Here is a 16,114-nt window from a genome sequence, read left to right as displayed (position 1 = left end):
TCGTACGTTGTTGCTGCAGTGCATTTGAGTCTACTTACAAGAAGAGTCGAACTTACGAGACGCCGGTGGTCAGAAGATCTGCTTGGCGGGTTAAGGCAGCGGCGGATATTCAATTACGAGGTGTTTGTGAGCGAGTGCACCGGATCATGATACGCAAGTACAGTACAAAGTAGTAGTAGTAGTAGTAGTAGTAGTACCACGCCGACCGTACTTGTAAGTCATTTTTAGTTCATGTTACAAATAGTGCTGATAGACTTCAATATATGTGCATACCGGTATATATTATTATCCAATTCTAATTTTTCAAACCTGGTATTTAGCTATTTAGCACTTGACTGTAACAGGAAGGATGTACAAAGCCTCTGAAATGTTACAGGGATGATCTCCATAGAAACTCTCCATAACCTAGTTGTCCAGTTCTTAGACGTAAATTTTCACACGATCGCTACTGATATTCCCCCAATTTTTCACTGGATCGGAAAAATGTAAATAAGATTCTAAATAAATTTTATGATGAGCAATTTTCTTGTAAGGCCAATCGAGTTTCATGTTCTAGGCTCCCTCTGAAAGCCCTCTCCTGCTCAATTAATTTGAACAGAAGATCCTACCTATCATTATCCTAAACGTAAATGCTCATGAAAATCCCTCAATCAATTGTCTCGTGATGCTGTAAAAGACAAACAGATAAAAATTCAACTGATCGTGACATAGGTTATTTTGACGTGATCAGTACATAAAACCAAGCCTCAGGTTAATATTCGAAGAGTACAAACAGAAAAAAGATTTGATATAGCCTCTATACCGGTAATATAGATGGTGCAGCTCCCAGAATTCAACAATATACATCCTTGACAACTTAGACCAGCAGTGCGCACGGGACCTGATCTGGAATTTGATTCGGGGCATTGACGCGATGAGAGTGTGTGGTATGACTGAACGCAGTGACGGATTCTATATAGGCCATGTCATGTTTTTTATTTGATGTTTATGAATAAATACCTACAAGAATTACACGAAGAGTTGTTTTTCACAACAACTTATTATGAATATACAAAAATGAAAATATTACAAATATAAAAAAGTCGCTTGATTATAAGAAAACACAAACCAATAATTTTATAAGGAATATAGTGAAATTTAGAGCAATTACATGTTAGCATTAGAATATCAATAAAGGCATTTCTTCTTATAAGGATACACCTTAATCTACAATGTTGTCTCTCTGTTAAGTCTTCAGCTGGCTGGATCCTTAGACAGTACCACAAAAGTTTATACGGTTATCGAGAAACCGGAAAAACCGATGTTGGCACCATGATGAGCGTACAAGTCATGATAAGGAATTAGGTAGTTTGCGTTGCTTTTCTCACTAGGTCAGATAGTGCATTATTGTAGCACGTACGGCCCTATGAGAAGCACCTTCCGTGACATCCAAACACACAAGACGCATCATTAATCGCCAACACACATACCTCAACAGCTGCCATACTGTCACAGGCATTAATGAGACAGATTTTGGAGGTAGCTACATCCTCTAGCCTGGGCCACGAGACAGATGCAAAATTATTCCATCCATTAAGAAATAGCAGGCTGCTATTAGGCGTGAAATGTCTGGGCAGATTTATCTACTTCAATGTAGCCGAATTATTACAGTCGTCAAGTGTTTATCGCTAATCTGTGATAAGACGTGTCTTACATATTTTGAGAGTAGAGAAAACCTGTTCATATAACTATGTGGCAGTAAACATACTCATTATTGAAAGAAAAAAAAGATGAGCGGGACTCGATTCAGCGATTACGGAGTTGGAACGCTAACCACTCGACCGTCGCCATCTCGTCCTCATGATCGCCACGCACCGGTACATATTCGACGCGAAAACTTCTCTTGCGATTTTCTCGCGAACGCCTAAGTAGTACGCCTTACTACTTGCACATTATGTTGTCCTAATGGACTACTAAAAGTGTACATAGTTTGAAGATAATCCATGATCCGAACGTCGTGCCCTCCCCTTCGAACTCACATGTCGTGCACTACACTGTGCCTGGTCCTCCGCGAATACTTGCAGTTGTAAGCGGAGGGGGTCGATGGTGCACTCGACCGCTACAAACGGCTTACTCAGCGGTATTACTCGCTTCGTTCCCATCTCTACTAAGAAATATCTTACCAACAGTTGGTATGACTGATAATCAAGTACCAAAGCAGCTGGCAGCAAAAGAGCATCAAGCTGCGGGATTTTGCAGCGCCCTGCAGCTTCTTACCTGGAGTGCGTTTTGTATCATCGTACGTACCTTTCAGTTGTTAATTAAGAATTACCAGAGAAGGATCTACAAATGAAACTGACCCTGTATGTAAAAGAGAACTTTACATTACAATGTCATCCAGAAGCTGAACATAAAAATAGCTACTTACTTGATGCACTCCTTGTATTGATGCAGACAGTTTCTGTAAGCATTTTGAGCGTGCATAATGCATACTTTTCCGGATAACGTTGACATCGTGAATCGTCAACACATTTAAATCAGCAGGTTCAAGCTCACCTCCTGTAAGTTCCGCAGGATGTTCGTGCAATCTGTCTTGGGCTTTACGTTTTAAAGTGTTGCTAATAGCTTTTTGTCTCAAAACACTTTCATCTAAATGCGAATGGTTATGTCCCAAATGTTTGTCAAAAATTTCATGTTTACTATTTCGCTTAAAATACGCCTTACATCCACGGGTTGTGCACTTCCACCGTTCCACATCGTCAGCGAGATGTTTGTGAAAAGAAAACGTAAACTTCTCAATCAATAGCACTTCCTTACGCCTACGACTCAACATGCTGGTTTCAACAAACCTCAACTCTTAGAGTAAGCGGCAGCCGCAAATAAACATAAATATGCGTCAGGATGGCGCTGCCCTCGCTTTTGTAGCGGGTGTACCGTGAAAAAAGTAATCAGCTGACACGGCCGACTTGATGCGTCGCTCTAGCTAGCTTCTTACCGGCCTTGACAATCGGGTCCACGCACTGTAATCGGAGTAGTTGCACAGCTCGACACGTGGCGCTGGCGGCCTAACTATTTGCGGTAGAAATGCCTTCTTCTTTATGGAAAAGATATGGACTCTAATTGCCGATTTATCGTAAATTAGAGTTATGTAGAATGTTACATAGGTTAATACTGTTAAGATGATTAATTCTAAAGGTTACTTTCGTTGATATTTGCCAAAATAATGTCGTGAAATGAAACTGCGGATAGATGGAGTAGTCCAGCTGACGTTCTGATACTGACTCTGATTGCCGATTTATCTTAATTTAGGGAATAAAGGAGTATATTACATTGACTAATACTGTTGAAATGATTAATCCTAAAGGCTACTTTCATTGATATGTGCCAAAATAACGTCGTGAAGTGAAACTGCGGAGAGACTGAGTAGCCAACTGACGTTCCTTAACTGTGAGAAATCATAGTAATCGCTTTTATTATCATGGCATTTAGATACAAACCAGAACTTACCAAAACATTTTTGTCTTCTGATGTTAATCTTGAGATTAAGAGTCACTGTTCAATGAGAGTTTTAAAATTCTTCAAGTACTACTCTCAGGAAGGGGGCTGGACAAAACATAAAAGTCTTACATTATTCTGTATTCATTGTATGGGTAACAAATATTTTGACTCAAACATGTTTAAAATGTAATTTCAATATACATATTCAAATTACATTTCATTCATACCTTGCACTAGGGTTTTAAATACCGGGTGAGTTGGCCGTGCGGTTAGGCGCGCAGCTGTGATCTTGCATCCGGGAGATAGTGGGTTCGAACCGTTGCCTACGTTATAATACAAGGCCTGGAAATAGGGCCCATAAAACGTTATCGAAGTGGTCACACTGTAGTTCAATGCCGGGCCGCTAGGATCGCTTTCTTGCCCCCTGTTTACCAGGTTCGCGCCTTTGAATGTGTTTACTGAGTTGGTTGTGAATGTGTGTATTCTTGTGATAATAAGCACTCGCAGTTTCAATCATGGTTTATTGTTGTGTTCCTTATTGTCATTCGCGAGAAATTAAAGGTAATGGAATTTCATTTCACAAGTTTCCAGTGATTAGTGCTTTAAAAGAACGGTGGCTTGTTGCCAGGGGCGTATTCTCCTTGAATGCAAGGCATTCATTGCATGCGTTATGATAACACAAAGAACTGTCTGATGTACGATTTTAGGTTGTTTCAAGTCAAATATTAACGATTTCATCTCTCAGAAGTTCAAAAAGGTCCGCGCAACTGTACTGGTTCCGTTGCTTGACTACGTGTGGTGCTGGTGTAGTCTCGCCGTCTACACCACTCTAGGAAGAGACAGCGAATGGAGGAGTTACGGATGTAAGGCATTCAATCAAAGAGGATAGAATAGAATGGAGATGAAACTCAATGATAAATTTCGGTTCCAAGCCACTTGGCGCTAGTAGTTTTAGTCTCTTTTCCGAGATAGCGCCACAATGTGAATTCTGGTGCAATACCTTAGTATTACTATCAACAGATAGCGCGGAGAATTAACATCCGGCGCAGTGACGCATATCCGGGTATGCTTACGGCTCCTCCCCCTTCCTTTCCCTGCCCCTCGCCACAACCCCCCCCCCCCCCGCCAAACGGCGATAATAATGCACTTCTACTACTTCCATGCCCAATGCATTGTAATTCATATATTTTTATTTCCAAGTACTTACTACGTTGTAAATAATGATCTGATACCCCTAGTTCGTATGGCATACTATGTTACTGAGAACATAACCTCACACCTCAAAGCAGCTTTAACTTCAAATGAATGATTGACACATTAACACAAAGCTGGTATTATAACAAATAAGAAATCCCTTCGAAAACAAGACAGCAGAGCACACCATATGCAAGAGAATGGGGTATCACATCAATATCCAAGTACCACATGAAAATAAAAATAACAGAATTAAATGCACTGAGACAGGAAACATACAGAACTACATTAATAGAACCATTCAGCTTTCAGCCCCTGATGTGTACTCAAACAGGAAATACAGGATTTCAGGAGGACTGGCGAAGATATATTTCAAATAAACAAGCACAAGGAACTAAGATTTACATCACAAGCACATGAGCACTTGGAATTCAAACAACACAAATACTGTAGCATCATGGGAACTATCGATTAAAATCGATATAAGTTCGAACAAGGTTAATCGATTGGGTAAAGTCGAATTCGATGCAATCCAGCAATATTATCTCCACAATGCTTGACATTTTATGACTAATTAATTTGTGAGAAGGGCCCACTGATTGAGGTCAGACTTGAAATACTTTAAATACTTCACTTCGAGACAAACTGCCTTTAATTATTAACACCGCTCATTTCATGCTTACTTGCGTGCCATCTACAGAACGTGTATATAACTATTTACACGTTATGAATGACCTCCAGCGCCATCTAGAAAAAGAGACTGAAACTACCTGAAGCTAGCTACAGATTGGAACCAAAAGCCCTATTAGAGTTTCACCCCCCTGCATTCAATCTTAAAATTGCATTCGGTGGCAGACGTAGTTCTAAAACCCTCCGAACGACGTCGTTGCAATTGAAATTGGTCAGAATTTGTCACCCCATAACCGTGCTACCCTCTGCCATCTGTTAGCAACTTGGAGAAAGTCGGCATCTTTACAGCGAACGGGACCCACAGATTACCCCCCAGCGAGAACCCAACGTGACATACGGCTCTCAGTCTACAGTATATGATCGGACCGGAATCTCTACACGTCGACAGTCTTACGTCTACATATCAAGAAGTTTCTGGAAGTTACGCGATGACTCCTTCACCGCCGCCATCACCAACGCGATCACGTTCACCCAGGTCGCCACCAAAGGACATGGAAACTACTCAAACCAAACAACCTCGTCGTTTATCGGAATCTGGTTCTGGAAGTCCTGATGGAGAAAGGAAAAGAATTTGTCCGACACAATCCCTGATACAACGTTCTCCAGGCTCTGTCGAAACCTCACCGGGATCTCATGCTCGTCTGGAATCTTCTGGAACGGACCTTGGGATTCATTTGCTGGGCCCTGGACCATCGACCGCCCACCAACTGCCCAACCTGTTGGACCAACCTGCAACGTACATGCCTGCACATGTACGTAGTTATGCTCAGGCGGCGCAAAACCCAGCAATACCACCTAATATTCGCCAGCGCAGTATTGTTACTCCAACGCTCCAGCCAACTGTTCAACCGCCTTTCTATCTGATAAAGCTTACAAATCTGGACATCACCAAGGCCAACGTCAGGTGCATCTATCAACTAATTGCAAAATTTACGCCCAATCTTCAGGATTATAAACTTGAAATCCAACGGTCGAGAGATGGTTATAATCTTAAAACCTGCCAACCATTTTACCATCACTTCATGAATAACATCGGAGCTCATCAACTGGGGACACATGCACGGGCCACTAATGTCACCACACAGCGTCCAACACAACGTCCTGCACCGCCCACCCGACCAGCAACAATTCTATCTGTGGTTGCTTATGGAGTCGACCGAGACTACACCGACGATGAGGTGGCTGCTCAACTCCAACTCGAGGGTCACCACATCTACCGAGTCATCCGTATTCGGAACGCTCAAGGACCCACTTCCTTGGTTCGCATTCTATCACGCGACGTCTCGACGCTCGACGCCCTGCTCCGTGACGGCGCCATGATCTACGCCCGGCGCCATCGGGTGGAACCCTCCAGAACATCGCCACCTCAGAAGATCCGCTGCGGGACGTGCCAGAGGTTCGACCACGCCCCAGGGACACCATGTGTTCATCCGGAGGTATGTGCCATCTGTTCACGTGAGGAGCATCCTACTCATGCTTGTCCCAATAAGTCGAATCCAAAATGTGTTAATTGTAATCAAAATCATCCTGCTTTCAGTTATAAATGTCGTTCCAAACCTGCTCCTGAACCTGATCATCCTGAAACCGTTGTCCCTGTTCAATCTCAAGACCTACCTACCCCTGCCTCTTCCTCCTTCCTCCTCCCTCCGAGTTCTGAGAACATCATTCGTTTTATTACGATGGTGTTACAGAACGTCCTCCCCTTCCATCGCCCACACATCCTAAATCAGATTCAGCTAGCGGCTCGATTGGTTTTGAACACTCATGTCGACGTGGCGTACTCGGGGAATAAAATGCATTTTGCATTTTTTCCCCTAAGTACTGTTCACTTTATGCGTTAGCGTATTGAAGCTTTACTATGCCAACATAAGATCTCTTAAGTCCAATCGGCCGCTGCTGGACACCTCCCTTTCATTGTATGCCCCGGATATTTTTGTTCTGAATGAGACTATTCTGACGCCGGCTCAAATGCCTCAATTTCCCCGGTTTACTTTCTATCGCGCTGATCGTCCGACTCAAGGCCGTGGTGGCGTGGCTATCGGCGTCAGACGGGATTTTACTGTTATTCAGCACTACTTTCACTTCCCTACTAATTTCTCTGAATATCTAATACTCGAAGTAATTACTCCTCAGAAAACCATTACGGTAGCTACTATCTACATACCGTCTAAACCTTTCATTCCCTCTGATTTTATTAAATACATAGACGCTACATTTTCTGAATATATTATAGTTGCAGACCTTAATGTTACTTCATATACCCCTACTCAAATCTCCGAGTTCACTAATTTATGTACGTCTCTCCGGGGCATGCGCTTCCATTTTCCTTTCCACACCCTCCCCGCCAATAATTCCACCCCTGATGTCCTCCTTCTTTCTCCCTCCCTTGCCACATCTATCACCATCCAGCAGCTCGTTTCTATAGGTAGCGATCACGCCCCAGCCCTTCTCACCTTTCCTGGTGTTCTTCCCCGTCAGACCTTACCCCCTCCTCGCCCTCCCCCTACTCGTCGTTTCAATCACACTAATTGGAATACTTATCGCACTACTCTCACTAACTTACTCAGTGATGCTGTACCGCCTACTAATATTCCCACTCTATTCGCCCTAATTTCTAAAATAGAGCGAGCTATCCTTACCGCAGATTCTCTTCATATTCCTCGTCACTCCTACCACCCCTCTAAACCTCCTATACCCCCCACAGCTCTCCGCTTATTGCAGCTAGCTCATGACTACTTTACTACATATACTCGAACCAAGGACCCTACTACGCTCCAACAACACCGCCGAACTTTACGCCACGCGCGCTCATATATTAAAGCTATTAAACGTAAAATGTGGATGGACAAGTGTACTGAGCTAGCTGATTATCACGACCCTCGACGTTTTTGGACGACTTTTCGAAAACTAACCAAAACTACCAACCCTCTTCCTCGCTACCCTATTACACATCCCCCCACTCATCCACAAACTGACCAAGACAAGGCTAATCTTTTCGCTGACTATTATCAAACTGTGTTTTCCCCCTCCCACGCCCCTAATTTCCATCATCCTCACGAACCTACCATCATTGCTTACTCTGATCCTAACCTCCCTGAACTTCAACCTTCATTCCTCCATTTTTCTCATGTTGATTATACTCATCCATTAAATGCTCCCATTACACCCACTGATATCCGGCTTTTCCTGAAACATCGGAAAAACACCTCCCCTGGCTCCGATACCATCTCATATCGTCATATTCAAGAAGCCCCTCCTATTCTTTTTTATCTTCTTAGCATTATTTACACCTACATTCTTTATACAGGCGCGTACCCCGATCATTGGGGTAACGCCAATCTTCTCCTATTCCTAAAACCCCATAAACTCCCATCTGACATTCGGTCTTATCGCCCAATCTCCTTACTCCCTGTCCTCAGCAAGATCCTAGAAGGGATTCTGAGTAGGAGACTTTCCTCCTATCTCGACTCTCTAGGTCTTATTCCATCCTCTCAAGCCGGTTTTCGATCCCATCATTCCACTCACGATCACCTCTTTCACATATCCTCTTCTCTCAATGCCTATCTTCGCCCCCGTAAAACTGCCGCTTTAGTTTGCCTCGATGTGAATAAGGCTTTTGATTCAGTCTGGCATGCTGGGTTGCTTTTTAAGTTACGCCATCTTCCCATTCCTATCACTATCATTCGATTTATTTTCAACTATCTTCAACATCGATCAGCACAGATCCTCATCCGTGGTACCCGTTCCTATTCCTTTCGTATGACTGCGGGCGTAGCCCAAGGTTCCCCACTTTCCCCACTTTTATATATTTTATACACTTATGATATCCCACATCCCGACCCCCCTTTAAGACTCTATCAATATGCCGATGATCTGGCTATCCTTGCACTTACACCTACTACTGTTACTCTTACCCGTTATTTACAGACCTACCTCTCCGTTCTAGAATCCTGGTTCGACGCCTGGCATATTGCTGTTAATCCCACCAAGACCCAATTTATTGTATTTCGGAAAAAATCCCGCCTCACTAGACCCCGTCACCGAGTTCTTTTAACGTTGTATAATACTCCACTAACAGAAACTAATACCCTAATCTACCTTGGTATTCAATTCCAGAACAACCTTCATTGGAAACATCATTTAACACAAGTATACAAACGTGCCCTTCAACGCTTCCGAGCCCTTCGTATTCTCACTGGTAAAACGTGGGGCCTCCGTCCTTCCCAAATCCTCACAGTTTATAAATCTTTTATTCGCCCTGTCGTAACATACAGTTCCTTGACCTGGCTCACAGCTGACAGACAACAATACGTGACCTTGCTTAAACTTGACAGACATGCTATGCGTATTGCATACCATCTCCCCTTTGACACCCCTTCTGCTGACTTCCAACCTCTTTATTCTTTCCCCACCATCCTTACTCATGTCCATGATCTTCGTCTCAAATACTTACAATCTGCCCTAGCCATCAATCACTCTGCGATTAAAGAAGCCCTCAACCTTTCTCCTCTTGCCACCGCTATCCTTAATAATGACCGCTCTCCTGCTATCTCTTACCTTTTCCCCACCCCTATCACGTAACTTCCCCCCCTGTCCCACTGCCTTTTTATTCTAATTTTTCTTTTACTGGATATTACGATGCTCCTCGCGGCAGTGGTACCGGCCTCCAATATCTGTGTCTGAGTGCTTTACGACACTACCAGTGTCATCTCTATCCGTGTTCATTTTCAATCATTCTGTGTTTTTCGCGTCCTCATTGTTCCACTAGTGTACGTCCATTTCTTTCTGCTTCCACCATAGTGTTTTTCGTATCGTACGTCAAGATGAACTGAAGACATTTCTCTCTCAGTACGATGTGTTGTGCGTTTATACTTTGTGTGCCAATCGAAATCAATGAAAAATAGACTGACATGGAAGAAATCACATAATATTTCCTTGTTATATACTTGTTTATGTTTTTTTATTTTCTCTGCTTCAATCTGTATTTGATTATGTTTTGTTTTCAGTATGTACGAGACATACTTCTATGTATGTGTTTCAAAATTCTACTTTTATGTACTCACTCACCGGCCAAAGAGCTACATGTTTAGCTGGTGGCCCGCCTGCCCCTTACCGGGCAGGAATGAAATAACTATTTGAATAAAGAATAATAACCCAACGTGACGAAACTGACCAATGCCACTGGGGTGACTTACCTCCAGTGCTTGAGTTGTGGCTAACTAGTGAGTTAATTCATTGTGTTTTCGGTGTTTTATTATATTTTGCGCACATGTGGTATTAACGATGGATGAGTCTAAAACGGATATAATTGTAAATCAGTTTGAAAAGCCATTTACTGGCCGTTCGTTTGATGAAAAGATTCAAATAGTTAAAGCCGGGAGACCTCTACCTTCCCTCGTAAATTTCTTCTTCTTATTCTTAATCTGCTTACCCTCCAGGGTTGGCTTTTCCCTCGGACTCAGCGAGGGATCCCACCTCTACCGCCTCAAGGGCAGTGTACTGGAGCTTCAGACTCTGGGTCGGAGGATACAACTGGGGATGATGACCAGTACCTCGCCCAGGCTGCCTCACTTGCTATGCTGAACAGGGGCCTTGCGGGGGATGGGAAGATTGGAAGGGATAGACAAGGAAGAGGGAAGGAAGCTGCCGTGGCCTGAAGTTAGGTACCATCCCGGCATTTGCCTGGAGAAGAAGTGGGAAACCACGGAAAGCCACTTCGAGGATGGCTGAGGTGGGAATCGAACCCACCTCTACTCAGAGGACCTCCCGAGGCTGAGTGGACCCCGTTCCACTTTTCAAATTTCGTGGCAGAGCCGGGAATCGAACCCGGGCCTCCGGGGGTGGCAGCTAATCACACTAACCACTACACCACAGAGGCGGACCCTCGTAAATTTAAAAACAGAAAACAAGAATTGTGTACGCACGTTCAATCCAGAAACTTACAGTAAAACTGTTTGGCTCGAGTTCAACCTACATGTAATTAAGGTGAGTAGAATTGAAATTTACTTAATACATTGTGTTAACTGCATGGTTACTAGTTGCATGCCTCAGTGGAGATTCCAGGATACGCCACTGGGTACCAGGTACCCTCTTCGGAAGCAGCTCTCTACCCAGGGAGTGGCGCCCCTGCCTGTGTGAGTTCCAGAGCATACTTACCCGGTGTGTAACATCTGGTATGGGTCCCAGCTCAGGGTTACGAGTGAAGACCTCAACGGCATCTACGGCGGAGAAGGTGGACTTCGGTACGGTGGAGATGGCGGAAGGAGCAAACCTGTAGCGTCTGTACTCTAGAGGAGCGGCTACGAAAGGCTTCTGACTCCATGTTGGGGGCGGCCTAATTTTGAACCTGGCAGTAGGTATAAAATGCCTTTGGGTGTGGCGAGCCAATCGTTACAATAGCCTATATGGATAAAGCAGATATGGTGCCTCGGAAAATGTTAGGGTGTCCCCTACTTAAGAAAGTGGAGAGGAACCATATTTGCCCGTACCCGGCTACACCTGGAAAAAGGGATATGATGATGATGATGATCATGATGATGATGATGATGAATTTGGTTAATAATTGAATAAAATTAAGGAAAGAATTAGCTGATAAGACAACATGGCTTGTACAAATTGCTTTTTTTTTAAAAAATCCTTTAATTCCTAGTTTCAACCAGCTAAAATGGAATGAAACGTAATATTTTCTCCACAAAGTGGGGGGAGACTGCCTCTCCCTCGCCCCCCCCCCCTCTAGTCGCCGCTGTGTTTGGCTGGTTGTGTTCCAAAGTTACCCCATTTAGAATGCCGTAATGCGTTGTCAAGCACTGAAGAAATTATGGGTGATATAAGAAATGTACATATTTTGTTGAAACAATATGATGATGCAAATTTGCTTTACCATAATGTAATGGCAAGTATTGCTTATAGGGAAATTTTGAATGTTCTCAAGACTATAGATTTTCTTTCTGTTAGTAGGCTTCAAGTTGAAAGGAAAATTGTCCAGCTCTTAAATGTAAATTAATTGAACCATGTATGTAAGGAATGTGCCTATATTTTTATTGAGAAGTGCCTTAATGTGATGATACAACGCTATTAAATGAGAAAAAAGACAAATCTAGCTGTGAAAGTTCAGGCAGGATTACTAAAGCTAAAAAAGTAATGCATAAATGAAAGATCAAGCCCTTTCACAGCAGTCCATTTCACATCTTGATTATATGTCTAATTTCAGTCTTTAAATAATAACCTGTTAAATAATTTTTCATTAATTTATCCAGAATTGCTTTAGCAACTTTGAAGTTAATATCTTAGTAACACTTTCTTTCTAGACGTAATTTATTTATCCATTTCCGTATATGCATTTATATTGATATTTGAATTTAGCGCTAATTTTTAGGTCACGCCACTAGGAGCGCCACTTGCGAATTGTCTCCCATTTTAACAAGGCTAAATCCGGAAGTGTCGCGCATTTTGTCTACTGTATTTGCTGATAGTTATGCGCTAGTGAGTTTAATTTATTATTGTGTGTGGCGTGGTGATTATATTTTTAAAATTGTGTTTACAAATCTTGGAATTTGTGGCATTATTGTGCGCCTTTTTGTACTTCGACTTCGAGAAGAAATTTTCTGCAAACAGGAACAAATGTAATGAGTGGGTCAAAGTGTTTCCTCGCTGTAACTTCGTCCTAAACAAGAATTTTAATTTATGCGCTAATACGTTCCTTTATGGTGTAGTGATTTGCTTTTCTTGAACTGTGTTTGGAAATATTCGAATATGTATTGCTGTGTGCCTTTTTGTATTTCGAACAGGAAAAAGAAAAGCAAAGGGACACTATCATTTCACGAATTCTCTGTACACCAGGACAAAACTACGGAGTGGCTCAAAGCAGTTAGCACTTTCATCTTAGTTTTCCGTTTCTATTTCGTGTATTTATCTTCTTTATTTCCTTATTAATCTGTTTACCCCTCCAGGGTTGGCTTTTCCCTCGGACTCAGCGAGAGATACCACCTCAAGGGTAGTGTCCTGGAGCGTGAGACTTCGGATCGAGGGATACAACTGGGATGGATGACCAGTACCTCGCCTAGGCGGCCTCAACTGCTATGCTGAACAGGGGCCTTGTGTTGGGGATGGTAAGATTGGAAGGGATAGACAAGGAAGAGGGAAGGAAGCGGCCATGGCCTTAAGTTAGGTACCATCCCCGCATTTGCCTGGAAAAGCACTTCGAGAATGGCTGATGTGGGAATCGATCCCCCTCTACTCAGCTGACCTCCCAAGGTTGAGTTGACCCCGTTAGAGCCCTCGTGCCACTTTCGAAATTTCGTAGCAAGGTCAGGAATCGAACCCGGGCCTCCGGGGGTGGCAGCTAATCACGCTAATCGGATATTTTTACCCCTAAATTTTTTATTGAATAATCTTTTAGCCCTTTCAATCCTGAGCAATTTTTTCAGCCAAAGTAAATGGATCACATAAATTATTAGGCATAATGATCAAATAGCTAAGTAAAAATGGTAAAAAAATTCTCATGACTATCATTCTCTCAGAATAGGACCCACACAATTGTGTGGTCTAGGATTTCATTCAGTAAATTATAATACACAATCTCCCTATGGCAACCAGTATTATTATTTAGTAAATAAAGAATTTCTAGTATTGTGTTGTTACTTATTAAAATAAGGTTTCAATTAACTGTTTTGTTACATTAACATGTATCACAATGTATAATTAATGAACAATAATTATGTTAAAAATACATTTCTTAAAAATTACTTACTACCTAAAACTCAGTCCGAGAATCATTTTTACTTCTGAGTGTGGAATAGTTTGAAACAGTGTTTTTCCTTACTAATACATAAGTACACATTGCACTTCTCACAACGGAATCGTGTTCGACTTGCGCACTCCTTCAACCGACACATTCTGGCTTGCTTCAGATCATCAACTATTGGCCAGTGGTCATACCTATCCATCCGTTTATCTATTTGTGGTAGTGCTTCTTCTGGGGAGGCTCCTCTTCTGCGTACAAGTTATCATTCTCCATAACTGGACCAAGGGAAAGCAATGATTAACCAACTTGCATTCTGAATTCTAGCAAGTCCATGACTTTGTTTCTTGGAATAGAACTCTTCCTGCAGTCATCCCTATATTCCAGCCACGCATTTGTAACTGCCATATCATTTAAATGCAATGATACCTTGAGGGTCCATTTTCTTGTTTTTATCCAAGCACTATAGTACTCCAACAACTGGTCATGGATATCGACACCTCCTATGCTTACTCACCGAACAAGGACAATCCACATCATCATACTTTTGCACCTTTTTGTTCCAACGCTTCACACTTACCACTGGATCTGCCCCATGACATGTTGAAGCCATTGTTACGCACTTTGAATCACGCCATTTAACAGCGACCACCTGTTCATCACTTCTTACGTATGACTGAATGTCTCCTCGCTTCAGTTTATTGTCAGGGCTGAAATGCACGTTCTTAATTCTGTTGGCCATTATTGTACCAGTTGCATGTAACTTAAGCTCTCTGGTGAAGTACCGGTCAAAATACAGACAGCTCCCCTCTGGCACTGTAGCCGCAAGTCGAATTACTACTGCAGGACCTAATCCTAATTGTGTCTCTGGCAACGGTGTACTCTTCCCCTGATAAAATTCAAAATCAATGACTAAGCCATAGGTGGTTGTGATAACAAAATTTTTCAGTCCTACAGGTCTGGGTTTGTTTTTAATGTACTGTTTTAGCTTGCACCTACCAGTAAAAGGGACCATGTGTTCATCAATTGAGTACGAACTTTCTACTCGAGGAAGTTGAAGGCATCTTTCTCTCACAGAACCTTCCATAGTTTATTGCCTTTTTCATCTGTAGGTGGCAGTGCAGTATCTACCCAATGAAGACATGTCCTGAGTGGAAAGAATCTGTCTCTACACATAGCATTGGCAATTACTTCTAATTTAATTCCATTCTTCCAGTACATGTGAATCCTTGGGTATGGAATGCAACCCATGATCAAATGCATCCCACAAAATGTCTTAATTTCAACAGCAGAGGTGCACAATTCTTTGCCCATTTTTGCCAGACAATAGCAGTTGGTGTAGTGAGCATCTGAGTCAAATAATTGGTTGGTGAGGTACCGTTCATAATAATCCAGGGGTGTTCCAACCACGGAAGAGTTCTAAAATTGGAAAAAAAAAAAAAAAGGAAATGTTTAGTCATCAGAACAATAAAATTAATGCACAGCTGCTTGAAACATAATACTTAATATGATTTAATATCTCACCTGCAGTTGTTGTTGGCTTAGTGGTGATACTGCAATTTCAGGAAATGGCTTTGCTTTCCAAACATCAGACCTTTTGCGAGAACTAGTGGGTGTGGTAGGATGTTGGTCAATATCTTGTACGGTAGACCTAAATGTCTGAAGACTGCTCCTATAATTACATGCTTCATCATCATCATCATCATCATCATCACCACTTTCTGACAGCTCACCCTGGACTGAAGTCAATATAACTGGAGGGTCCCAATCAACATAATCTTCATCACTGACAGACTGGTCGGAATCAAAATCTTGTAGTAATCGAACAATTTCGTCATCATCAGGACAGTTTACACCTAGAAATTAAGTGAGATGTTTGAAGTAAGCATAAACAATACAAATGATATCGTATATGAATGAGAAGTTTGTATATTAAACTGTTACGACAGTACAAAGATAATGTGTGACCAGAGTAGGTTATGTATAGATTTGTAAACAGAATCCTAACCCACA

General features: G+C 42.3%; 1 protein-coding gene across 11 annotated transcripts in view; it reads right to left on the bottom strand.

Moving 5' to 3' along the window:
- The window catches only part of LOC136866181 (piggyBac transposable element-derived protein 3), a 217,174-nt gene that overhangs the window by 70,469 nt on the left and 130,591 nt on the right, over positions 1–16,114 (bottom strand). Inside the window, exons 2-3 of one of the 11 annotated variants that reach the window (XM_067142919.2) lie at positions 15,626–15,957; positions 14,682–15,520 (exon numbers count right to left, since the gene is read on the bottom strand). The exons of 8 other annotated variants lie outside the window; for them this stretch is intronic. In XM_067142919.2, coding sequence (XP_066999020.2) covers positions 15,173–15,520; positions 15,626–15,957 — 680 coding nt within the window. In that variant the 3' untranslated portion in view covers positions 14,682–15,172. Of the gene's footprint in view, positions 1–2,407; positions 2,830–14,681; positions 15,521–15,625; positions 15,958–16,114 lie in introns of those variants that run through there. 2 more of the 11 variants (XM_067142914.2, XM_067142916.2) reach the window with 2 other exon arrangements.

Source organism: Anabrus simplex, chromosome 3 (genome assembly GCF_040414725.1).
Source record: "Anabrus simplex isolate iqAnaSimp1 chromosome 3, ASM4041472v1, whole genome shotgun sequence".
In the NCBI taxonomy this organism is placed as follows: domain Eukaryota; kingdom Metazoa; phylum Arthropoda; class Insecta; order Orthoptera; family Tettigoniidae; genus Anabrus; species Anabrus simplex.
Note: the sequence above shows the minus strand (reverse complement) of the source record. Positions and strands in the feature narration are given on the sequence as shown.